At 40.1% G+C, this 27,806-nt stretch overlaps 1 protein-coding gene across 2 annotated transcripts; it reads right to left on the reverse strand.

Moving 5' to 3' along the window:
- On the reverse strand, positions 1–27,751 carry LOC121451912 (acyl-protein thioesterase 1). Of its 2 annotated transcripts, none has more exons than XM_041657722.1 (9): positions 27,533–27,751; positions 26,999–27,030; positions 12,181–12,246; positions 10,870–10,917; positions 10,177–10,247; positions 7,648–7,721; positions 4,189–4,290; positions 2,834–2,968; positions 1–1,651 (listed from the first exon to the last, which is right to left on the reverse strand). In XM_041657722.1, exons 1-9 carry the CDS (start codon positions 27,599–27,601, stop codon positions 1,598–1,600), a joined length of 651 nt encoding a protein of 216 aa, XP_041513656.1. In that variant the 5' UTR covers positions 27,602–27,751; the 3' UTR covers positions 1–1,597. The 2 variants fall into 2 exon arrangements, with proteins under 2 accessions (XP_041513656.1, XP_041513655.1); XM_041657721.1 differs by having other exon boundaries at positions 2,834–3,010; positions 27,533–27,748.
- Between the last annotated feature and the right edge of the window lie 55 nt (positions 27,752–27,806).

Below are 27,806 nucleotides of genomic sequence, written 5' to 3' on the forward strand. Positions count from 1 at the left end.
TCCAGAATTAAGTTTTATTTCACATTGATAGAAACTATGAAAAACATGACATTTTCCCACATTACAGCACAAGAATTCAATGAAATATTTCTTACCACAAATAAAATTTTACTGATGGTACAGCTGAAGCAAGTTTATGTTCTTAAAGCAAAATAGTAAATGATTGAAATTGTTTTAAATCTAGACATAAGTGTATGGCTTCATTATTAACATCCTATCTAGTCCACACCAAATGATCTCCATAGTAGTTAGCACCTGTTTATAATGATGCTTCTTAGCATGGTCGTGGGCAGTTGGAAACAGCAGGAAAAGTAACAGTTCAGAAATGACCATAATTTTTGCAACATATTCAACTGTTTATATAGATATATATAGATTCTAATGTCTTTATTACCCATAAATTAATTTAATTTTCACCAGTATTCTGGACATGTTGATGATTTAAAACCAAATGATTGCTATTTTAATGTTTGTACAAGAGACTAACTCTCAAAAACTAAGATGAAAATTCAAATTAGTTTGTTACAGGATAAAAATAAGTTTCTGATTGCTCATCTTGAACAGTATTTGGTTTCAAGCATAACATATGTACAGAAAATGTAAACTTTAAACTTTGCTATAACACGTAACTGTTTTAGAAATTAGACTTCAAAATTGGTCTTAAATATTTATTTCTGAACATGCCAAGATATTATTTACCCTTTAAGTTTTTTACAGAAAGATAAAACCACAAAATTATTAGGACTGAAGATTCTGGCAACTCTACAGTCTAAAGATGGACTAAGGTGCAGTTATTTGAGTATGTAAGTCTAAGTAATGTTTGATTTTTTTTTTCCAGATTACTTAGATTTGAAATACTGTATGCCTGTGATGCAGAGTGTCAAATTATAGTATATATCGACAGGTTTTTATAGCAGAGGCAATATTGGTCTTCTATAAAAAAAAATCAAGGAACAAAAACTTTTTTGTTTCTTAAGAGGAGAAAAATTAAGTAGAAGGAAAAGAACAGCCTGGTTCCCCAATAAAAAAGCCATTAATCGAGAAGAGCAGTATTACTTTTCTGACACTTGCTAGCATTGTCCCTGGTATCAGGGAGAATGTAATACAATCTAATTCTTGTGTGTTACAGTCACATATACGTGAATACACCTATAAAATACAGACCCTGCGCGGTGACTAAACAGTGTGGAGTGGAGCCGTATTCACTCACAGCATAACAAGTCACACACAGATATCTCAGCAGCTTGTTAGACCTCAACAGATTCTCAGGAGCACACTAGTCACTTTCAAATGACGTAATAAAACTCTGTTTGTGGTATTTTATTTTGCTGAATTAACTTGAGAAAAAGAAGCTAGCTGTATCTCTTCATCTACTTTACTCCCAGTATATTCTGGATTGTATAAAACAGATGTATGTATAGAAACTGAAAAGGATCATTTCCCATGAGGGAGACATCATTTAGTCCGCATCATTGGTATATATTTGAAAAACATTTTAATACTGCAAACATTAGAAGCTTTACGATCAGGCAAGGGAAGGGTTCATACTCTACTACGGTGCTGCTGGTGAGCGTCTACACAAGGCCTCTTAGTGACGTCAATCAACTGGAGGTAGGAGTTTATCAATGAACTGCTTGACATCCATCATTTCCTATTTGGAAAAAAATGATTTAATAAACAGCTACATAAGTCAAAATTACAATTCCAAGATGCCAGTAATAAAACCCATGTAGGTGAGGATGTTTTAGTATTACAGTAAAAGGGCATGTAAGAAAAATGAGGCTCCAAATGAAATCTGGGAATATTTCTTAGGATTACTATTATACACGCAAATAAAACACTGGGGAGTCAGGAAGTTCAGAATGACAATACCTATACAGAGAAGTTTAGTACTGTCTACTTACTAACAGCGGAACATCAGGGAGTTTCCTTGTTGGAATGAAATGACACAGAGATAACTCTTTTGTGTGTCCCTTTCATAAAGAATTACATACAGCTACTCATTTGAAAGAATGTATGTATGGAAACCACCTAGGTCTAAACCCATTTTCTTTGTTTTCTCAAGTCCCTGGCCCTCACTGGTCAACCAGTTTAGCTATGTAGTGAACTTCCAACCTTGTATTTGCATCACTGAGGAGAGGTAGGGCATGAGAGAGGTCTATTTTGAGCACTCTAAACCCCTACCTCATAATTTCCTATAATATTTAACTGTGCTCAATGGTTATATAACAGTGTTAGCTTGGACTACCCCAGCGATTGGCTATTCAAATTTTATTCTAGGCCATTACAAGCACCACCAAACCCATCCAGGTCTTTCTCTAAGTAACTATATCTCCTACTTCATCAAGAAGACAAAGGGCATTTAAGTTCCCAAGAGCCCTGCTCTCTCTCTCTCTCTCTCATCTCCTATTAACACTCACCTAATCCTGTTCCATCTTGACTCAAATGGTTTCCTCTGTTAAGGTAACACAATCCAACTATGGCCCCAGATGATCACATGATCTGTTATCCCTTCATCAAATATCTTTACCTACTCATAGATGTCTTTCTTCCCATTTCATTAAAGAAGGCTCTCACTTTTTATAACTTAAATTTTACTAAATAAAAAGGTATATTTATAAATTGGCCTTTGGATTATATACAATGCTCATTTGTAAAAGGTAATAGGTTTTTAAAATTCAGTTGAATAAGCTATCATTGAAAATTGTGTTAAATTGATTCAATTATGAATCCATTTTAAATCACCAAAATCCAAGTGTTATTTATTTGTATTGAAAATACAACATGGAAGATATGGAAGTAGTGGCTATCGTCACTGCTTCCAGACACCTACCTGCTGACATGAGCTGTGCATCATGCCTTCATAGATTTTGAAGGTTACATTGGATGGATTTACCAATGCCTTTAGTTTCTCAACAGTAAGAGAACCAAACATTAGGGGAACTAAAGGGTCACAATCTCCATGGCACTGTAGAATAGAAATGTCTCTATTAGCACTATTGATAGGACCCTGCAAAACAAATATAAAAGGAATGTTATTTATCAGATATATAAAGCACTGTCCCAGATTCCTAAAAAGTACAGATATACATGCATATGCTATTTACTCATAAGGCAGTCAAGGATTTTAGTCAAGTAAACCCTCTATCCTTATATTCTCCCAACATCTTTAAGCTTTCAGGAGATACATGATTATTTTGTCATGTATTGTAATACACGTTTCCAATGAATCAGTTTCTTTAAGCCAATTACATATTGATTCATCTTTTATTGTCAGTATGTTTACATGAGAGGTAATCAATAACATTAGGTTAAGTCATGTTCTCCTCAACTTTATTAACTGAATTAAGTTAAGAATTAGCAATCTATTATATATAGCACACTCAAAAGTTACTACATCACAAAAAGACTGAACTCTAGAATAGAAAAGGAGTTTGGCAAATTAGTACACCTGCAATCCCAGCACTTGGGAGGCTGAGATAAGAGGATCAGAGATTTATGGTCAGCCTGGTCTATATACCGTCTCAAGAAAAAACATAAGAGCTACTTGAACACAGCAGTAATGAACTTGAAAATGTTCAAGGCTCAGTGATTAATTCCCAGTACCGAAAACAAAACGTAAAGTAAAATAAAGAATCTGAAAATAATCACATCTCTGATAGTACATAACATATTATGCCACTGTTAAAATAATTTACAATTTTATAGTAAAATTCTGCAAATGACTATACTAAACATTTTAGTTAAAAATGTGTATGTGAATATGTATCTTAAAATGTACCAAATAACTAAATGTAAGACAGACAACAAGCTTCTTAGTCTGTGTATGTAAACCACAGGAAGGATATACAGGTCAAGTGAAGTACTACACCACAAAGGACTAAAGAAATACTTTAAAAATAAGTTACTGTTGTAAGCCGTGAACTTTGGGTAGTAATGTGTTTCAGTGTAGGCTCACCAACTGGAGCAAAGGTACCGCTATAGTGTGGGATGTCTACCGTAGGGGAGGCTGTGTGTAGAGCAGAAAGGAGGAATAAAAGAACTCATTTCCCACCCAATTTTCTATAAACCTAAAACTCTAAAAAAGATAAAAAGCTGATTAATTAAAAGAAAAGATGACTTGCTCCTAAACATTGTCTGCTATCTCCTAAGATCTATAATCTCGTTTATTCGCCCCACACAAGCTACCTGTGGAAATGAAGCCCGAAGTGGAAGCCAGCAACTGAGCGCAGTGACGCCGGCCAGTTTCTGCTGTGTAGTAAGAGCAGTGTACAAAGATAATGCGCCTCCCTGGAACAGAAGCAGGGAGTTAAATGGAGCATATGAATTAAACTAATGTTTATAAGAATATATACTGTGTGAAATCAAACCAGGTTAAGATGGGCATGGTGGCACACTTGGGAGGCAGAGGCAGGTGGATCTCTAAGTTTGAGGCCATCCTGGTTTATATAGAGAGAGTTCCAGGACAGTCAGGGCTACACAGAGAAACCTTGTCTTGAAAAACCTAAGGGGAAAAGAAAATCAAATCAAGTAAAGAATGAAAATATAAAATCATGTAGTGATATTTTAACAAATAAAGCTTGCCTGAAGATCAGAGTGCAGAGCTGAGTAATAAAACTCAGGCCAGGGAGTGGTGGCACACATCTTTAATCCACTAGAGGTCAGGGAGTGGTGGCACAGGCCTTTAATCCACTAGAGGTCAGGGAGTGGTGGCACAAACTTTTAATCCACTAGAGGTCAGGGAGTGGAGGCACACACCTTCAATCCACTAGAGGTCAGGGAGTGGAGGCACACACCTTCAATCCACTAGAGGTCAGGGAGTGGAGGCACACACCTTCAATCCACTAGAGGTCAGGGAGTGGTGGCACACACCTTCAATCCACTAGAGGTCAGGGAGTGGTGGCACACACCTTTAATCCACTAAAGGTCAGGGAGTGGTGGCACACACCTTCAATCCACTAGAGGTCAGGGAGTGGTGGCACACACCTTCAATCCACTAGAGGTCAGGGAGTGGTGGCACACACCTTTAATCCCAGGTCTTGGGAAACAGGCAGAGGAGGATATCTGTTAGTTCAAGGCCTCCCTGGGCTACATAAGATTGAATCTGTCTAAAAGAAACCACTCACACAATGGTGATCCCAGCACTTGGGATCACATGCTTTTAATCCCAGCATTTGGGATTACACACTTTAATCCCAGTAGTAAGGAGGTGGAGACAGGAGTGATATGGCTACTCAGGTGCAGTCTGAGAAGACAATCTGAGAACAGAATTGCTTCTTTGGTCTGAGCATTGGCAGAAGTAAAAGAATGCTCTAGTGGCTGGCCACTTTGCTTCTCGGATCTTCAGCATTAACTCCTATATCTGACTCTTTTTATTATTAATACCAACTGGAATCCATGCTATATACTCATAATGGATGAATCTCTACCTCCAAGAAAACCCACTAATGCAAGATCTCCACTTGTAGCATGGCTGAAGAACAGTCTGAATTTAATGTTCTCATTTTCCTCTCTGAATAGTGTTAGATATAAACTCCAAGTGAGATTTAAACTATTTTTCCAAAACAGGAAATTAAGATAATACAGATAGAATACCAGATATCTTTAGAGATTTGCCCACCTAACGCAGAACATGCCATGTGCTAGGAACAATAATTCTGTCATCCATCTAAATGCCACCACCCTGCTCAGGCCTGTACCACATGGGGACATGAAAGACTTTCTAGTCCCAGGTAGAGATGTTCTCTCAGGACCGTGGGACTGAAATTAAGTTACTTTCAGGCGATCTCCATATGGTCAGAAATGCAACATGTAAACCCCAGAGCTGTAAAGTTAACATGGCTAATGGTGGAAAGGTGAGAGAAAGAAATGAGGATGGAGAGAAAGTCCCGATCATCACACTCAGCTTTTCACACAGGGTCTGGGGATCCAAACTTGGCACCTCATGTCTGTGTGACAGGTACTACACTACCTGAGCCATCTCCCCAGCCCTAGGAATGCATTTCTACAGGCTGTAATCAGTATCACATAACAACTATGTGCACATTATACTTTAATTAAGCATTAATTGTTGGCCTTATGCTTGTGTATGTGTGTTTTGTATTATCTAAACAAAGACCACATATCAATAATCCTTTTTAAACGTTTTTTGTTTTGGTTTTTAAAATAGTTTGTCTGTGTACCTCTGGCCATGCTGGAACTTGCTCTGTAGACTAGAGAACTCAGAGATCAGCTGCCTCTGCCTTCCAAGTGCTGAGATTAAAGGCATGCATTGCTGTTTTGTCTGCATGTATGTCTGTGTGAAGGTGTCAGATTCCTGGAGGTAGAACTGCAGGCAGTTGTGAACTGCCATATGGGTGCTGAGTCCTCTAGAAGAGCATGTGCTCTTAACTGCTGTGCCAACTCTTCAGCTCCCATCAATAACACCCTTTCATGTACTACATTAACCACATTGCCATATATAGTACATTCGATTGAGTTTTATTGTCTCAACTGATTCCAGAATTCTGACAATACTCACAGTTACTGAGTGAGGAAACTAGAAGCTAGAGCATTCTGGGAACAGGTTACTTGGAAGCTGGTTAGGTAGAAACCTAAGTTCAAGGTGGGGATGTAGCTCAGTGATAAAGAGCTTATTCAGCTTGTGCTAGGACCTAGGGCAATCACTAGTACCACGAAACAAACCCAGATGGATGTAAGGTCAACATAAAGAAGCTGGGCATGGAGAAAATATCAGGCTGAAGAACAAACCCCAAGTAATACCATACTCATATCTGAGAAACCTAGGCACTTACCCTGTTCCCTTACAGTCCTGTTTCACTAAAAGAAGCCTAATTAGTATATGTGTTTACTTTAAGAAAATATATTCTAGCCGGGCGATGGTGGCGCACGCCTTTAATCCCAGCACTCGGGAGGCAGAGGTGGGCGGATCTCTGTGAGTTCGAGACCAGCCTGGTCTAGAGAGCTAGTTCCAGGACAGGCTCCAAAGCCACAGAGAAACCCTGTCTCGAAAAACCAAAAAAAAAAAAAAAAAAAAAAAAGAAAATATATTCTAGCTGGGCAGTGATGATGTACACCTTTGATCCCAGCGGATGGCTGTCCAGCAGATGCAGGCAAATCTCTGAGTTTGAGGCTAGCCTGATCTACAGAGTAAGTTCTAGGACAGCCAGGGCTACACAGAGAAATCCTGTCTAAAAAACACAAAACAAATAATAATAATAGTACATTCTAGGTTCCAACCCTCGCCACGACAGGGTTTCTCTGTAGCTTTGAATCTTTGAATCCTGTCCTGGAACTTGCTCTGTAAACAAGGCTGGCCTAGAATTTAGAGAGATCCACCTGCCTCTATGTCCTTGAGTGCTGGGATTAAAGGCAGGCACCACAGCAGGCTGTTCAAAGGCAATGTAAAAACAAAACAAAACAAAACAAAACAAAAGAAACATGACTGTGATAAGAAGCTAGAAAATAAACAAATAAATGAAAAGTGCGCGAGGCAGAAGTTCTGTCCAGTCCAATCCAACTGTTACTCAGCACTGTATCACCTAAGATTCCCTTAACAGCTCTAAACAAGGGGCTCTTCCAAAGAAACACAGCTGAAGGTGGACTTGTAGATCAATATGCTGATAGTATGGACGCGCCCACACTTACCTGAGAAAATCCTCCCAAAATAATTCTGTTAGAGGGAATGCCATTCTTCACCTCTTGCTCTATCAAAGCTTTTACTAAAAACAAGAAAAATATCATCAACAATATATATATATATATATATACACCTCAGTCTACTGAGGTAACTAAAGATCCAAGAAAAATAGCAGACGCAGTGTGTATTAAAGACAGAAAGGAATGAAACCTTGAAGCATCCTTTTTTACACAGTGGCGTTGTTTCAAGCCTGACTGACTCCTTAGGCTCTCTGGAGCTGCAGAGCTCAACATTTCTGTGACTCCTGTTACAGACTTTCTCCATACAGAGAGCTCTATGTCCTTTTGTGTATGGTTACTTCTAGTGTACATTTTATATTTTTGTCCAACAAACTAAACGGAAATGAGGTACAACTTGTCATTTTGAAACAGAATACATTTAAAGATTATGTAATTTGTAGTTTACAGTGTCTAACACCATTAGTCATGGTTTTAAAAAGGGCTGTATTACTTTTTCCTGTAATTCAAATGACTACAATTCTATTTACATAGAAACAGTAAACGATGGAGGAGTCATTTGACATTCTGTGTGTACCTGTGTGTATCTGGTAAAAAAGAAAAGGCAGTCCAACCAGTGTGAACAGTATAAGACAGCGGGTTTTACACCACGAAGTGAAAAACTATTATAGAGACAAATGATTGGGGGACAGAGACAGTCCGCTGTCAGCAAGGAGGTGGCAGCTGTGGGAATTTTAACTTCATCCAGACCAGGACCCTGAGATTATTTAGCTTTAATTTCTGGATTTCACCAACTGAAATATAATCCACATGATATAATAAAACAAAAATGTTTTAACAAACCACAGGGAAAACAGCCACTTTTAGGGCAGTGGGTTTCAAACTCACTCACATTCTACCTAAGAGCAAGATGCCCTCCCAAAAGGCAATCTGATGGTATCAGCAGCCTGTCTGTTTTCTCAACTCTTGTCTTCCTAGCCAGCTCTCACCTTCATTCCATTTAGCATTCATTTGGGGGGAAAGAAATAGCCATCTCTATTGTTAAAAGAGAATCTTTTACTCAGGGGCAGGGTAACCAGGACACTTACCCAAATAACACACTTATACCCAAATAAATATTTTTCTCATTTAATCTTGAGATAAAACCTTAGCTCTAGGATTCTGGCATTAATACATTCTGATAATCTAAAAAGTCACTGGTCAGGATTTCATCTCCCGATAGTTACTGTGTTTCAGATATATTTTATCTCAAAGATTTCAAGTTATTTTTATAAAGAATAAAAATATTTCTCTGGGTTTTTGGGTTTTTTTTTTAATATTTTGGAAAACTTCAAATATACAGATAGAAAGAGCAGCCCATATATACTGCTCCAAGACTGCAATCACCAATTCTCAGCTGGGCTGGTTCCTTCTCATGTAGCCTACAAACAGAAGTCACCACACTGACTAGTCTAAAGTCATTGTCAGTCAGTCACTGCATTACATGAAAACCAAAGATACTCTAACTCCAACATGCACATAAAAGAAAGGTTTCTTAAAAACTACATCTCTCAGTAAGTTAATCTGCTTTCACTCACAAAACAGTGCTTATAAAGGAGAATGGAATACTAACTTCACAGAACCATTTGTTAAGTGAGCCAGCCTATAAGAAATGACCAGCTGGCCGGGCAGTGGTGGCGCACGCCTTTAATCCCAGCACTCGGGAAGCAGAGGCAGGCGGATCTCTGGGAGTTCGAGGCCAGCCTGGTCTACAAGAACTAGTTCTGGGACAGGCACCAAAGATACAGAAAAACCCTGTCTCGAAAAAACCAAAAAAAAAAAAAAAAAAAAAAAAAAAATGACCAGCTGGTAAGAAGCTAAGTGATAAATCAGTGGTCTCTATCAATATTTCACTAATATTAACCACTCCTATCACTTTTACTGTTAGGTATCTTTATGTCATTATCCTTACTTCAAGTCTCTTTAATAACTATATACAGCTATTAAAGTACTATTTTCTGCATTGCCTAAGTATATTTGTTTTGTGACAGGGTTTGCTGTGCAATCCAGGCGGGCTGTTTCTCACAGAAATCCTCTTACCTCAGCCTTCCAAAGCTGGGATTATAGATGGGCACCACAGTGCTCAGTTTTGCTCATGCCAATCAAAACAACCTTTCAAACAAATGCTGCTCCTTTCCATTTGCATGGCTGCCACTGACTACAGATAAGAGAGCATATGAAGGTGTGGTGGCAAAGAAGAGTTATCAGAATGTATGATACTAGACAGTATGTTGTCTAGTATTTGTGAGGCCCTACGCTAGTCCCTAGCATGGCAAAGGGAAGAAGGGAGAGGAAGAGGAAGGTGGGAAGCAAGGAAAAGGGACAAAGAGATTAGTTCCTGAAAACACATAATTACGTTACATTGAGTCAAAATTTAAGTACTGAATCTACTAAAAACAACATTTCATCAAACTTCAACTACTAAATCTACTAAAAACACTCATGAATGTGTTTGCCTTTATAAACACATTTGGTACTCACCATTTTCTGCTGCCTGTTTAATTCCAGATTCATCCTCCTGAGAATCTGGTGAAAGTCCAATAATATCAAACCTACAAAATAAGGCCAAAAGAAAAGAACTATTAAATTCTAAATGCCCATAGCTGGCAGATACATTAACTTCAAGTTAGTCTGTGGAGAAATGGGCCTCACTAACTCTTCTTTCTGGTTGGGAAGGGTATGGCAGGCATCTTGAGAGGGCTGCAAGGGAAATGGCATCCAACCTGCCAGTCAGGAAGGCAAGGAGTGGGCAGAACTAAGACGCTGTGGTGTAATCAATGTGCATGTCTCATGATTGAAATGTATGATTAATGTACCCAACAAACACCACGCAGCAGGACAGATTTCTCTTTATTATTCACTCTCGTTTTTCTACCTTTTTTATAGCTTCTTAAGTTAAAAAGTAAAAGTATTGATACTGGAATAAAAGTTAAGCTTAGATGTTCTCTTGCAATGCTCTTCTGAAAAGAGTAAAAGTTTGTTTGTTTGTTTGTTTGTTGAGATAGGGTTTCCCCATGTAGCCCTGGCTGTACTGGAACTCACTCTGTAGACCAGACTGGCTTCTAACTCATAGAGATTTGCCTGCCTCTGCCTCTTAAGTGCTAGGACTGAAGGGATGCCCCAGCACTGCCTGGTGACTAACAGGTTCTTATGAGTAAGGAAACTCTTACTTACCAGGAAGGCATTGCCATATTCATATTTAATGTAACAGGCATGATGGGTCTGTGTGGGAAAGAAACACAGCACATTCAGGATACCAGATTCAAGGGGCACACATGGCTTTAACATGCAGTGTGTCTTGCATTTCCACCCACACAGCTCTGTTCCCTTTGTCCCACAGCCGCTCTCTGAAGACAGAGCAGCTGTTGCAGAGGACTAACTTGGTTCAGGACTAAACAAGTACTTTTTGTCTCAATGGTCTTACTTAATAACTGTAACTTCTAGAAAATGAAACAATGGGAAATATATACATGAGACTCTTGAAAGAGCAACTTATTGCTAGCTACTTACTCTCCATATACCCAGATTACATTTTGCTTATTAGTTACATGCTTGCTTGATTAAGAGACTTATAAATAAATGTAAGTTCTACCCTAGTGTTCATAATGTCCAACTCAAATCTGGAATGAGCAGTCAAAAAAATCTGGTACTAGAGGAAAGAAACATGAATATACTCTTAATTACCAATGCCAACCTCCTCCTGATTCATAAATCAAACCAACATTTTAGGAAAATATAAACTTCCCAAGATTAGTATACAGCCTTAGAGCAATTCAAGTTAGGGACAAATATATTGGAAATGCAAATAATCAAAATTCTGTCCCTTGCTTGAGCCGGCCACACTAGCCCAAGCATTCAGACTCTGCTGCCAGACAAGGAACTCTCAGACCGTACTCTCCTTTCCATGGTCATCTCAGTTGTCATTTCTGAGGAGTAAGCACTAACCTACTGGCATGGCCCAACGCTTTTAGCCCCCCCCCCCCCCCGCTGTTCTTAGTAACCTTTTACCTCAAATTAGCCAAGCTTATTGATTTTCTGAGTTTGTTCAAAATTTGCTAGGTCTCTAACAGCAGGAAACACTTTCAGAGCAGATAGAGACCTTGTCCATGACAGTCTATCACATTGCCTCTGATTAATAAAATCTGAGTGTTTTCAATTGAATGAAAATTTCTCACAAATATAGCAGATAACCTGTTTATAGATGATATATGGTCCCTTTGGAACTCTGCAGGTACTTACATATCTAAAAGAATTTTGTGGCTTTAAGTTCATCTGACCTCTAGAAGAATTATCTCAAATTTCAAAAAAAGGATTTTTATTTCAACTTAACCAAGAGAATATTCTAGTTTTAAGGAGTGTTACTTGTCCTTTTTACCTAAGAAAGAAACAATTATATTCGAATATTTTTTTCTGGAAAAGCAAAGCTATTACAATTTGTTCCAATTTGTGAAGAAAAAAGAAACCCTAAATATTAGAAATACTCACGCATGTGGACAGATGTATTTGATGTGGGAACTTCTGATACCTGCAAAGGCTTCTGCCCATCCGTGCCTGGTAGAAAATTATTAAAATCATCCTATTAATAACTGTTTTAAATTCTAGTAAACTAATACAGAACAGTACTTAAAAACAGGTCAAAGGTTAGCTTCTTAAAGTATTGTAAGAGTGAGGGGATTGTGCTATTTAGCATCACTGCTGACCTGGGAACAATGGCCATCCCGTTTGCTTACACCGAGAAAGATGCTCTCGTGAGTTCTGACTATCAACAGATGTTGCTGTTAGATTATACAATTTGATACATAAAAAAACTTTTAAAAACTCCAGGAAAGTAGCTTTATACAAAATTAACACTAAAATTCATAGCCTTCCTATGTACAAATGATTAACATACTCAGAAAGAAACCAGAAAAACAGTACCTTTCACAACTGCCTCAAATTATATATATTCTAAATATTCAAAATAGTTATTTTAATATATCGACATATGTTTTAAAACCGAAAGAAATGAAAGACCAACCTGTATAATAACAATTTTAAGACGCCAAAGAAGGAAACTAAAGAAGACACCAGAAGATGGAATAACCTCCCATACCCATAAGTTTGTAGAAGTAACACTGTGAAATGGTCATCCTATCAAAAGCAATCTACAAATTAAATGCAATTCCCATCAAAATCCCAACACACACACACACACACACACACACACACACACACACACACCGTTTAGAATACCCAGAAGTTAGGGAATTGGGGGGGGGAGGGTTCTTCCAAGGAAAGGAAAATAGAATATTGAGTTATGAAGGGGAAATTAGAGCAGGAGGCTCAAGTGAGGTGTGGGATGGCAATGCAGGGTAGAGGGAATATGGTGAGGGTACAGCTCTGAAAACCCATATGGAGTCCTTCCTAAAACATGTACATATAGAAAAGGAATTTAAATTGATGTGCATTATAATGGGGGGGGGACAATACCCCAACTAGTCACAATATGCTACCAAATAAAACCTCCAACAACATGAATGGTTACATCTTTTTGAATTGTTGGCCAAAAGGGTCCTAGAGACTGCCCTCTTGCCAATGCTACTGGATTTCCTCTACAACTTGATGGTAAGACCTTATTGTATAATTCACTAAACGTGGAGAAATCAAGCAGGTGCCCAACTGAAAGTGTAGCCAACTTTCTTGGACCGCCAGTCCCCAAATAATGAGATAGAGACTTATTACTCCATTTCTGTTCTATGTGCTACCTCATCTGCATACTGTCCATCCTGCTTTCCTGCTTCCTCCATGGCTGGTCCCCAGCTGGCTGGCTCCCCTTAACCCACCTATCCCTCCTCTGCCTACTTATTAGCCATTCAGCTTTTTATAAGAGCAATCAGGTGGCTAAGGCAGGCAAGGTAAAATACATCTTTACCTATTTAAACAAATGCCACAAAAACAAAAGCAACACATCTTTACAGAGGGAAACAATTATTCTGCAATACAAACAAATACAACACATCTTTACATAACTAAATATTGTATTCTACAACATGGAAGCTTCATCCGCACTGACTGATGTCAATAGTGGTGACCGTGAGAAAACTCCAAGTAAACAAGAGTTTCTTCAGTGTTCTCCTGCCCCCAGGTGAGGACAGGAGAGCGTTTACTTCAGGTCACTCATCACTGTTGTCATTTGTTAATAAGCCTCTAAGGCAGGACGGGATTTTGTCATTTGTTAATAAGCCTCTAAGGCAGGACGGGATTTTGTCATTTGTTAATAAGCCTCTCTAAGGCAGGACGGGATTTTGTCATTTGTTAATAAGCCTCTAAGGCAGGACGGGATTTTGTCATTTGTTAATAAGCCTCTAAGGCAGGACGGGATTTTGTCATTTGTTAATAAGCCTCTATGGCAGGACGGGATTTTGTCATTTGTTAATAAGCCTCTATGGCAGGACGGGATTTTGCTACATGTGGCTTACCTGCCACGTGTGGCTTGTCCTTGTGACTGAATACTCTAGTCACATGGCTCTTCTTAACCCTCAGTATAAATTGTCTGATGCTCTGAATAAAGATGGCTATTGTGCTTCAAGAAAGTAAAGACAATCTACAGAACTAAAAATTATGTGCACATTGTCTAATAATACCCATCCACAATATATAGAGAACAGTTATAGCCAAGTGACCACTCAATTTACAAATGGGCAAAGGACATTCTGCAAAGTAAGTATTAAAATAGTCAATAAATACAAGGACACACACTCGCCGTCATTAGTCATTAAGGAAAGAAATACAAGTCAAAACCACACTCAGGCCTGACAGAGTACACAGGCCTGTCATCCCAGGAGGCTGAGGCAGGAAGAACATGGGAGTTCAAAGGTAGCCTGTGCTGCAGTTAGATCCTGTCATGAAACCCACACATATGCAGCAAGCACTCAGTGAGATTCATCCCACTAAGATGGCTATAAACCCGGGGGTGCTATTTGTTGAGACAGTGTCACACTCTGTAACTGGATGGTTTGGTATTCATTAAGTAGCCCAAGCTGTCCTCAGACTCATGGCCATCTTCCTGCCTCAGTCTCTGAGTACTGGGTTTACAGGGGCATGTGAAACAAGTACACAGTAGGAACCTTTCTGCAATGTTGATATGTACCTGCACTTCCAGATTACCTGACCAAGCAGACATTATCTAGTAATCAAGTCAATCCTTGCCTCTAAGCGTTAAGCGGAGGTCTTTCTTCTTTTTAAAAAAAAAAAAAAAAAAAAATTTTTTAAGATTTATTATGTATACAGTATTCTCAGTATTCTTCCTTCAGGCCAGAAGAGGGCACCAGATCTCATTACAGATGGTTGTGAGCCACCATGTGGTTGCTGGTAATTGAACTCAGAACCTTTGGAAGAACAGGCACGGAGCCATCTCTCCAGCCCCAAAGAGGAGGTCTTTCAAGCCATCTGACCAAATATTTAAAATACATAATGTAGATTTTCCCAGCTTCTTTATGTAGGCATTTATTGCTATGAACTTTCCTCTTAACATTGCTTTCATTGTGTCCCATAAGTTTGGGTATGTTGTGCGGTCATTTTCATTGAAAATGAAAATGAAAAGACTTTAATTTCTTTATTTCTTACTTGACCCAATGGTAGTTCAAGTAAGCACTGTTCAACTTCCATGTGTTTGTGTGCTTTCTGAAATTAGTGTTGGCGTTGAATTCCAATTTTAAGCCATGGTGATCTGATAAGATACATGAGTTATTCCAATTCTTTTGTATCTGTTGAGGTTTGCTTTGTTACCAAGTATGTGGTCAATTTTTGAGAAGGTTCCATGGGGTGCTGCGAAGAAGGTATATTCTTCTATGTTTGAGTGAGGTATCCCAGACGCAGAAAGACAAATATAATATGTATTCACTCATAAGTGGTTTCTAAACATAAAGCAAAGAAAAACCAACCTACAGTCCATAACCCCAGACAGCCTAGACAACAAAGAGGATGCTAAGAGAGACATACATGGATCTACATAGGAAGGAGAAAAAGACAAGATCTCCTGAGTAAATTGAAAGGGAGCATGGAGGTCACAGGAGAGAGTAGAAGGGGAGGGAAAGAAAAGGGAGATAAGTAGAGAAAAATATATAGCTCTATGAAAACAATAAACTAAAACTTGCACATAAAAACACATCATGTAGAACTAGAGAGATGGCACTAATCTGCTTCTCCAGGGGACTGGGTTTGGTTCCCAGAACCCACATGATGGCTCAAAACAGTTCTTAACTCTACTTCCAGGGGAATGGATCACCCTCTTCTGACCTCCACAGGTACCAGACATGCACATGTAAACTGATAAAACTCTCATATACATAAAATAAATCTGAAACAAAATAAAATACAAAACCTTCTGAGTCACCTCAGCACTCAACTAAGTCAAGAGAGACTATGACTTTATAGCCAACCTGGGTTACCTTGTTTCAAAAAAAAAAGAAATTATTGGAGTTAAGTACATAAAACCTAAATTACACACAAACTCTGTTACCCCTGTAAAAGGTAACAGTCCAGCTCACTGCCAACTCTGCTTCAGTTTCATTTTCAATTTCTAAGCATATCATTAGTGTATTATTTGGGGATTTGTTCTAATGACCCCAGGGATAACTATTTGCCATAAATACCATGATATGATTTCAGTTAATCAGTGTTCTGGGAATGGACAGTCACCAAAAGCCATGTTTATAAAACAATTGTCCACTAATTATTAAGAGTCCAAATGGAACACAGGTTCAGTTATCTTCCTCAGAGTATTCCTGCAAGCTTACCTGGGGAGCATCCACAGGTAATGATTATTGAATGGCTAAGAAGCTTGACGCCAACAGAACTACACAGGGAATGAAGTCCACCCCAGAATAGATAGTAAGACAGTCTCTTAAGGGGAAAAATCACCACATATAGCAAAGCTTAATTTAATATGACTATCTAGAACGCTTGACAGGCTCAGCTCCCTGTAATCGTTTCATTTAGAAGTAGTGACTTAAATGTATGGCAACTAGGAAAACAGCATTCAGACAAAAAATTAACTTTAATTTCACAATGCTTTTTAATATATAATATCTTGGCTATTTTTCCCATGGTCTACACTGCAGGCTTTAACCTTTTGACTTTTTGTGGCTTGTATATTTATTCAAATTCAATGATGAGGAATAAACAAGCTGGAATCATGGGGCTGGGAATACAGCACAGTTAGCAGAGTGCTCACCTACTTTAGAGAACACGCCTATGTTCAATTGCAAGCACTACACAGACCAGGCAGGACCGTGTGTACTTGTAATCCCGGCACTGGAGAGGTGGAGACTAGAGGGAGAGGGTTGGTTCAAGGTCATTCCTGGGCTATAAAAAGGCAGCCTGATAACTGGATATGAACATATAGAAAAATGAAAATAGATCCCTATCTATCACCATGTACAAAACTCAAGTCCAAATGGATCAAAGAGCCGGGCGGTGGTGGCACACACCTTTAATCCCAGCACTTGGGAGGCAGGGGCAGGCGGATCTCTGTGAGTTCGAGACCAGCTGGTCTACAAGAGCTAGTTCCAGGACAGGCTCCAAAACCACAGAGAAACCCTGTCTCGAAACCCCGCCCCCCCCAAAAAAATGGATCAAAGACCTCAACATAAAGCCAGCCACACTGAACCTTATAGAAGAGAAAGTGGGAAGTACACTTGAACGCATTGGCACAGGAGACTACTTCCTAAATATAACCCCAGTAGCACAGACACTAAGAGAAGCAATTAATAAATGGGACCTCCTGAAACTGAAAAGCTTCTGTAAAGCAAAGGACATGGTCAACAAGACAAAACGACAGCCTACAGAATGGGAAAAGATCTTCACTAACCTTACCACATCAGACAGAGGTCTGATCTCCAAAATATACAAAGAACTCAAGAAATTAGACACCAAACGATCACATAATCCAATAAAAAATGGAGTACAGACCTAAACAGAGAACTCTCAACAGAGGAATCTAAAATGGCTGAAAGACATTTAAGGAAATGTTTAACATCCTTAGTCATCAGAAAAATGCAAATCAAAACAACCCTGAGATTCCATCTTACACCTGTAAGAATGGCCAAGATCAAAAACACTGATGACAACTTATGCTGGAGAGGTTGTGGGGAAAAGGGAACACTTCTGCATTGCTGGTAGGAATGCAAGCAGGTACAACCCCTTTGTATGTCAGTGTGGCGATTTCTCAGAAAATTAGGAAACAACCTTCTTCAAGACCCAGTAATACCACTGTTGGGTATATATCCAAAGGATGCTCAATCGTGCCACAAGGACATGTGCTCAACTATGTTCATAGCAGCATTGTTTGTCATAGCCAGAACCTGGAAACAACCTAAATGCCCCTCGATCCAAGAATGGATAAGAAAAATGTGGTACATTTACACAATGGAGTACTACACAGCAGAAAAAAATGACAGATTGAATTTTGCAGGAAAATGGATGGAGCTAGAAAACATTATTTTGAGTGAGGTAACCCAGACACAGAAAGACAATTATCACATGTACTCACTCATAGGTGGTTTTTAAACATAAAACAAAGAAAACCAGCCTACAAACCACAATCTCAGAGAATTTAGACAATAATGAGGACACTAAGAGAGACTTACATAGATCTAATCTACATGGGAAGTAGAAAGTATAAAAAGACAAGATCTCCTGAGTAAATTGAGAGCATGGGGACCTTGGGGTAGGACTGAAGGGGGAGGGAAGAGACAGGGAGGGGAGCAGAGAAAAATGTAGAGCTCAATAAATATCAATAAAAAAATTATAAAGAAAAAAAGGCAGCCTGGACTACACTGAAACCCTATCTCAAAAAACCAAAATAAAACAAAACAAAGAACCCAGCACTAGAATGTACCTCTTTTTGAGTTGCTAGCCAGTGGGGTCTCATAGCCCCTCAAACATTACTGGCTATTACCACTGTTCTTGGTGAGCAGAGCCTGACAGGAAGAACCTAATGCTGAAGACATCACACACTTGAGTCACAAACTTGGAAGCTTTACCTCTCTGGTTAGATTTCAGTGTTAGAAGGTACTGTGTATTCAATCTCACCCAGCCGTGAACACTGCAAGCTGCAATAATGACCTGCTTGGCAAGATATGTCCACTGGCACAATAGTGGCATGAGTTATGGGAGTAACCAGCCACTTTCTGATTGTATTTAAGACAATCAGATAAAAGGCACAAGATGAAACCCATACCTAGGAGTAACTGGGGGAGGGGGATAAATATGATAAAAATACATGGTATCAGATTCTTAATGAATTAGTAAATATTCTGGAAAAGCTGGGGTCAATTGTATTTAGAAAAGCAAAGCACTAGAGCCAGAGAATAAAGAAACTGCACTTCAAAGACCTTTTGATTTTCTCTCTAACTCTCAAGTCTGGGGTAAAAGAGCCTGTTGAAGAGTTATCTTTCAATTAATCAATGACAATAATTAATTGCAATATTAATTCATGAATGGCCGGGCGGTGGTGGCGCACGCCTTTAATCCCAGCACTCGGGAGGCAGAGGCAGGCAGATCTCTGTGAGTTTGAGACCAGCTGGTCTACAAGAGCTAGTTCCAGGACAGGCTCCAAAACCACAGAGAAACCCTGTCTTGAAAAACCAAAAAAAAAAAAAAAAAATTAATTCATGAAAATCTTAACTATTAAAGATTTTACCTCTATTATCCAAATTATAATCCAACAATTTTAATGCTACTTACTAATTGCTATTTCAGGCTTTTTTCTTCTAAGATATGTTACTATTATTAATTGGTGTTTTAGCCACTGTGTTTCCCAACATCTCTAGCCCAATAGAACAACCCCTAAAAATAATTTTTATAATAAATGTTTAAAAAATATCTAGGACAGAATTTCAAAAACTCTGTATATAATGAAAGGATTAGAATTTAGACAGTGTTTCCAGATCTACAATGTAGTTTAAGAAAACAGATATAAATATACCACCACAAAAATCCAAATGTAAGTACTAGAAAGAAGCTATAAAGAATGTCAAGGAGCTGAAGAGATGGCTCAGCAGTTAAGAATACTGTCTGTTTTTCCAGAGGACCTAGAATTCCCAGCACCCACATGGCAGCTCATTCCTGCAACGCCAGTTCCAGAGAATGTACACCCTTACACAGGCATGCAAGCAAAACACCAGCACACATAAAAATAAATAAACCTGAAAAAAAGAAGACAACACAGTCTAAAGATCAGTAACAGAACACCTTCTTGGCATGCATGGTTCAAGCTCTAAGACGTATAATCACCCACACACAAAAGAAATACAAAGAATCACGTCCTCCCCATGAAATATGCTTGCTCACTCATACACAGTAGTGGGGTTTACAGCACTTATGATCAAATGATTTTTGACAAATGTCCTCAGACAAGTGGAAAAGAGGTTATCTAGCATTCATGACGGCCTGAACTGAAGCCCAGCACTGGAGGAATCAGCTCAGATAACTGCATGTTCACACACAAGACAATGCAGAGCAGTATCTCACTTGATACAATACATACAAATTTAATTAAAAATGAACCTGAAACCTAACTCTAAGAAGTAAATTTGTAAGGAAGAAAAAAAAGAGGGAGTAAAATTCTACGACTTTGGATTAGGGGATGATTTCTAGATAGAACATCAAAAGCACAAGCAACCGAATAAATAAAAATATGCATTCTAGAATTCACCAGGATTAAACAGTCAGTATGCTTTAAGTTAAACAAAAAGACAATCATCAGAATGGGAAACAAAGTTTATAAATCACATTATCTAACAAGAGTCCAGTGTCCAAAATATAGAAAGGACTATTTTAAAATCTACTACAAACAAAAAACTTTAAGAAATAGGCCAACAATTTGAATAGTATTTCTCCAGAGAAAATGCAGATGGCAACAAGCCACACGAAGTCCTGCACACCATCAGCCATTAAGAAATGCAAATTAAAACCCACAATTAGAAACCACTGAATGGCTAGAATAAAAACAGAAGCCCAGTTGTTAAGAACGCTTGCACAGCATTTGTTTGAGCCCAGAACATTAAACTTGGATGTGGAGTAAGTTCAATCCCGCACACCCTCAGGAAGATCAAACTTTCAAGGTCACCCTCTGCACAGCAAGCTAGGCCAGCCTGGGCTACACAAGACCTGTCTCAGAAAGAAGGAGAAGGATGGAGAGGGAAGAGTAGGGGAGAACAAGTACGGCTGAGAATGAAGAGAAACCAGACCCAACACTGATGGCTGAACGTAAATCTGGGTCTGGGGAGGCAGTTGTGGCAGTAAAGTGCCTGCCTTCCAAGCATGCTGAGCCAAACCCCCAAATACACATTTAAACAAAAACAACAGGGAGGGAGTAGAGAAAGGCAGGGTCCTGGGACTCACTGACTAGCTAATCTAACCTACTGGGTAAGTACTGGGCCAGTAAGAAATAATAAAGTCTGACGGCTTCTAAGAATGACACACGGCTGTCCTCTGGTCTCTGTGCTCACACGTGCACTTCCCTGCCTGCACAAAAGAAATGTAAAGTGGCACCACCACCATGAAAATACCTCGGGTGGAATGCTGACCCACCATTTCTCCTCTGGCACAGAGAACTAAATACCAAAGGACGTGCAACTAATTGTATATGAGTGTTCGGAGTTGCATCATTCTTAGTGGACCAAAGGTGGAAATGACCCAAATTTTCATTAATTCTAGAACTGTATAGTCATGCAATGGATTATTTGGTAATAAAAAAGTGCAATATTCATGGCAGCAGAGACAGCTCAGGAGGTAACACACTTGTTCTGCAAGTACGAAAGCACCCATGAAGAAGCCTTGCACGGCTGCTCATATCTAGAGTCCCAACCCTGGCAGACGGAGTCGGTATCCAAGAGCTTGCCAGCCAGCCTAATCCAAACAATGCCTTTCTAATACAGTGAGAGAACCTTTTTGAAGTCAGTAAGGCAGAGTGCCAAAGAGGCCCCTACATGTGTGCACATGGGCAAGAGTATCTGAATATTCACATGCACTTACCACCACCACCCAATGGAAAATGTAGGATTTTCTAAGTCACAACTGTGTAATAGGATCTCACAAAAGAAATGTAAAGTGTATAAGGTTGAGAGACATCAAAAGATAGGTTTGAGTTGGTGATACAAGTCAGGATAGAAAGTGAATTAGGAACACTTTGAACTCACCAGGATAGGATAAAGGAGTATTTTCTCTGAATTTATCAAATGCTAATGGACTGAACATTGTTAATGTAATTCTTGACTGTAACTATTGTATATAGTTATTGTATTTATTGTACATAGTTTTTCTATGTTAGCTATAACCGCCTCTTTTTATTTTAGACAAAAAGGGGAAATGCTGTGACAGTTTGCTTGTGTTCTGACAAATAAAGCTTGCCTGAAGGTCAGAGGGTGGAGCTAGCCACTGGCTAATTATAGAGGTCTGGAGGTCTGTAAGACAAGGGAGAGGAAGTGATACCCTTGGGTGGAGAGAGGAAGTGATAAAGTGGGGTGTAGACAAGAGCTCTGCCCTTTTTGGTCTAAGCAGTGAGGCAAGAGGTGACCATGGCTGGTCCTTTACTTCTCTGATTTTTCAGCTTTTTTTTTTTATGTTTGTTTGTTTGTTCTTCGAGACAGGGTTTCTCTGTGGCTTTGGGGCCTGTCCTGGAACTAGCTCTGTAGACCAGGCTGGTCTCGAACTCACAGAGATCCACCTGCCTCTGCCTCCTGAGTGCTGGGATTAAAGGCGTGCGCCACCATCGCCCGGCTTGATTTTTCAGCTTTTACACCTATCTCTCACTCTGGGTTTTATTATTAAGACTAATTAGGACCGTGCTTCAACCCTGAAAAGCATTATGCCATGTGAATAAAGTCCAAAGAAGCCCAAGGAGTCTGAGTTCCTTGTATACGAAATATCCAGAATAATCAACACTATGGAAAAATAAACAACTGAGTCATGCCTGAGAGAAGAGTAAACTGTCTTTTGTGGGACATTGGAAATATTCAGCAGTTAAGGCAGTGAGGAAGGTGTGAATTTTATGGTATGTAAATTACATCTCAATAAACAATAACAACTGTGTCCCAGACACAAAATGATAAAAATTCTTACATAAGAAAAACAAAAGAAGTGGGTATAGTGGCCATGCCTTTAAATACAGCGCTTCAGAGGCTGGGGCAGGGGTATATCTGTGAGTTTCAATGTCAGCTTTGTCTTGGTCAATCTGTATTCAGTCCTTTCTGATTTTTTTATGGATACAAGAATTTAACCAATATTCAAAACCTAATCAGAGCTGTTCTACAACCTCCATGCACACGTGCACACATGAATAAATGTATGTGTGTGTGTCTGAGAGAGACAGAGCACAAAACCTAATAATAAATGTGTATAATCCAAGTGTGTGGCAGTTTGTCTGGTTTAGAATTTTTGTTTGTTTGTTTGAAATGGTCTTGCTGGGCTTGAGAGATGGCACAGTGGTTAAACTCTCTTGTGCTCTTGCAGAGGACCAGCGCTAGATGCTCAGCACCAATATGGTGGCTGAGAGCCACCTGTAATCCCAGTTCCAAGAAATCCAATAGACACACACAAGGTACACACACATATATGCAGGCAAAACACTCATACACACAAAATAAAAATTAACCTAAAAATTAAAAAAAAAATATAGAGAGAGTCTTGCTATGTAGTCCAGGCTGGTGTGGAGCTTCCAAACCTCTTGCTCCAGCCTGCACGTACTAGAGGCCCTATCGTGTACATCACAACCAGCTAACACTCAAGAGTCCAGGGGACTGAATAAATCCTATACATCCACTCCAATCTGCTTATCTTTGAGAAGAGACTGCAAAGTAAAGCACCTTGTCCATTATGTTCCCTATTGTGTAAGAGCAGCAATGACTCCACATATGCTGCATTAGATGATGTTAAATGCCCTGAATTTGATAACTGTTCTGTGGTTATATAAGATATTGTCCTTATATAAAGAAAGCATTCAGTTTATATATAGCTTTTAAGAGTTACGTGGCATATAGGGCACACAACAATCGCATCTGCGATTTACCCGCACACCAGTATAGCAAGCATATGTATGTCAGTAAGGAAGAGATTAGTAAACCTAGATAAAGCGGATAACAGATCTATGTTATTCTTGAAACTTCTGTAAGATTGGAAATATTTCAAAACTAAAGTTTTTAAAGGCTATGAAAATAAAAAGACTATCTGGGCTGTAGAATTTCAATGCATTCCATTCCCTCCTTAAACATATTAATGTTCTGATTCTTTTGCCATACAATTGTAGCACTTTCAAATTACAAAAGCTATTTTTATTTTTATAGAAAACTGATTGCATGCAATACAGAACAGGATTCCCTCAACATTCATTTTAAGTTATTACACTTTATACATGTAAGCATATCAAATGACTTCTGTTACAGGTCTCAACACCAATTGCTGCTTCTAGACTGGCTGGTTCTGAGTTTCACCATATATTCACGGAATTAATTCAGTTAACAGTTCCTTAGTGATAGTTCATAAGGTATTTCCATAGTTCGATGTTTTTTACTTTTATATAAGAAACTGTAAGAAGAAACTACTCACTCCCTGCCACAGAAGCTTCTGGTATTTCTTTTTTGTTTTTTTGGTTTCTGAGAGACAGGGTTTCTCTGTAGCTTTGGAGACTGTCCTGGAGCTAGCTCTTGTAGACTAGGCTAGCCTCGGCCTCAAAGATCTGCCTGCCTCTGCCTCCCAAGTGCTGGGATCAAAGGCATGCGCCACCACCGACTGGCTGGCTTCTGGTACTTCTAACCTGATTTTGTTCCTTCACACTTCCACTCCTCAGCTCGAGGGATCTGGCCACACTGGATCTGCTGAGCACCTGCTTACACTAAAGTTTTGTTCTTGTTTTGTCACACTTGGTCCCCAAGACCAAACTGTGAACAAAATAAAAGAACAAGACAAAACAAAACAAAAACACCACTGCAGAAGTTTGGCCATTTAAAATCCTTTTAGTTGAGAGGCATGGCGGAACAAACCTCTAATCCTAGCACTCCATGAGGCAAATCTTTTGAGACTGAAGCCAGGCCCACCTGGTCTACACAGGGAGTTCCAGGACAGCAAGAGCCACATAGAGAAACCCTGTCTCCAAAAGCAAAACAAAACAAAAACACAAACAAAACAAAAAAAACCCTAAAAATCTATTTAGTAAAGCAAGAGTGGTGGGTAGGTGTGTGTGTGTCTGTGTGTGTGTGTGCACGTATGTGTTTAAAGCAGTCTCACTACATAGTCTTGGTTGGCCTTGAGCTCACTATATAAACCAGGACTGTCCTCAAGCTTACAGAGCTGCCCCTGCCTTTGCTTCCCAAATGCTGGAGTTAGAGGCCTGGTCCACAAGTTTGTCATTTTTATCAGAGTCATATAACATTTTCAGTAACCTCATATTAGACTAGTACAAATAGCAGAACATGAAAAATAAATCACTTTTAAGAACTAGGAATGGGACTGGAGAGATAGTAAAATGTTTGTCTTCCTTGTAAGCATGAGGACGTTAGTTCAACCCAAAAAACTATGCAAAAAAGAAAAATATTTAAAAGAAAAGAAAAAGAAAAAAGAAAACGCAGGGGTGAGAGTGATAGTTGAGTGGTTAAGAGCACTTGCTGCTCTTGTTCCTGCAGAGGACCTGGGGTAGGTTTTCAGCACCCACACCAAGGCTGACCACATCCACAATTCCAGTTACAGGCCATCTGAGAACACCAGAAACACACACACACACACACACAGTGCACCTACGTACTTAAAACATTCAAGGCTGTGCTGTCCAGCCTCCACATACATGTTCACACACACACACACACACACTGTAATTTAAAAATTTTAAAAATCTAACCCTTGCTGGGAGGTGTTAGCACACCTTTAATCCCAGCAGTCAGGAGGCAGGGGCAGGTGGATCTCTGAGTTTGAGGTCAGCCTGGTCTATAGAGTGAATTCCAGAATAGCCAGGGTTACACAGAAAAATCCAGTCTCAAAAAACAAAATAAAAATCTAGCTAATACATCTAATCTCTAAAGTTATGAGGGTGAGACACAATTAGTACCTTAAAGGGACAACTAGTCTAGCTCAATGCCTCCCTCATTCATTCATTCATTCATTCATTCATTCAGAGACAAGGTCTCACTATGTTGCCCAGGTTGATCTCAAACTCCAGGGTTCAAGCAAACTGCCTATCTCAACCTCCTGAGTATTTGGAACAATGGGCCTAATAAATCCTCGCAAAAAACATTTAATAATATTTTATCTTTTTTTTTTTTTTTCGAGGCAGGCTTTGGAGCCTGTCCTGGAACTAGCTCTGTAGACCAGGCTGGTCTCGAACTCACAGAGATCCGCCTGCCTCTGCCTCCCGAGTGCTGGAATTAATATTTTATCTTTGGAGCTATTTTTAACCAGTTAAAAAAAAATTAATCTTTTTTTTTTATGCACACAGGTGTTTTGCCTGCATGTCTGTGCGCCACATGTGTGCAGCCTCTGTGGAGGCCAGAAGAGCAATCAGCTCTCTTGGAACTGGAGTTACAAATGGTTGTAAGCCACCATGTGGGTGTTCAAATTAAACCCAGTTCCTTTGGAAGAGCAACCTGAGCTCTTAGACACCTCCCTAGTTTCAACTTTAATTTTTGACAACAGTCCCATGTAACCCAAGTTCCAGTCAAATCATCGCTGAATTAAACACGAGAAAACCTCTCAGCAGAAAAAAAGAATGACCAACAGAAAATCATAACCTAAAGTTACTGCAGCATGGACCGATGATAAGTGACCGAGGTAAAGCTTCTGTGCGGCACATACAACGCCCTGGGTGTGGTCTCCAGAACCACAAGAACAAAGCAAAATCTGTTTGATAAGCCTCCAAATTAATTTTGGAATTGCTGCTTCTGCCTTTTCTTTTTTGATTTTCTTTTTTAAGGGATCATCCACTCTCTGATCTGGGCCTCCATATGCTTCGTGTGACTGTTACTTCTCTTAACAGACTCAATTAGTCCTCCTCAACCTGCTTTGAAACTTTAATTCCCCTGGAAAGCTCTCGATTGCACTCTGCCTCTCTGCACACTCCAGTCCTCTCTGCCATCCAATACCCATCCAAAGAGCAGTTCATTTTAACATGTTCCAGAGACAAGCTCAAAGACTCGAGGGAGGGAGTCTGGGGGGTCTCCTCGCCGGGCTATGGGAAATGCGACTGGCAATTTTCAGTCTTAGTCAGCATGCAACCTTTGACCTGTAAACAGCTGCATGACCCCATCTCATTCTTGTTACTAATAACGGTACCTACCCAGTATCTCCCAATCCGTGCAGGAAAATAACCTAAAAGAGAAAAAGACAAAATAAGCCCACACTGAACTGTTAACACACTGTAGCTTTGGCTTAGTTACAAAAGCGAATGAAGGGCCTAAAAACTTAACAACGGAACACTGTTCCGCGAGCTAATTAATTTCTATACGCCTTCCTTTTCATTCCTAAAATAATGTGGCATTTTAGCGCTGAGAGGCAAATCACAGTCTGATCAAGATAGTCGTCTCCCTAAAGTCAAGTCACGAAAGCCTGACACACACAGCCGAATTCTTCCATCACGAAAGTTTCCGGGAGCAAAAGTTAATCTGAGCTCCAGCGGCAGAGACACACACGCCGGGCGGCTGTTTCAGCACCAGCCCTCGGCACTGCTTCTGGGGTGAGGAGTGAGCGGCAGGCAGGCAGGCTGGGGTTCCCAGCCCCGATCCGGGAGAGCCCGCGGGGCTGCGCGGGCGCACCCACGCGCGGCGGCCTGGCTCCCCGCGGCGCCCCTGGGCCCCCAGCCCCCGCCACTCACCGCGGCGGTGGCCTTCCGGGCAGCGGGCACGACGACGGGCAGCGGGGCCGACATGTTGTTACCGCACATCCACCGGCTGGCGGACAGCGCGTCGGAAGCGGAAGGGAGTTCGGGCGCCCGGGCGGCCCAAGGGCGTGCGAGCCGAATCCCTGCCCGCCCCTCCGGGCGCGCGCTCGGGCGCGTGCGCGCCCACGCGCCGCCCCCACCCTTGCTCCGCGCGACCGAACCCGCCTCGGCCCCGAGCCCCCCCCCCCACCTCTCCCGCCCTGACTCG

This window comes from Microtus oregoni, unplaced genomic scaffold (genome assembly GCF_018167655.1).
Source record: "Microtus oregoni isolate MIOR12 unplaced genomic scaffold, Mior012 000008F_ref0000371, whole genome shotgun sequence".
Classification (NCBI taxonomy): Eukaryota; Metazoa; Chordata; class Mammalia; order Rodentia; family Cricetidae; genus Microtus; species Microtus oregoni.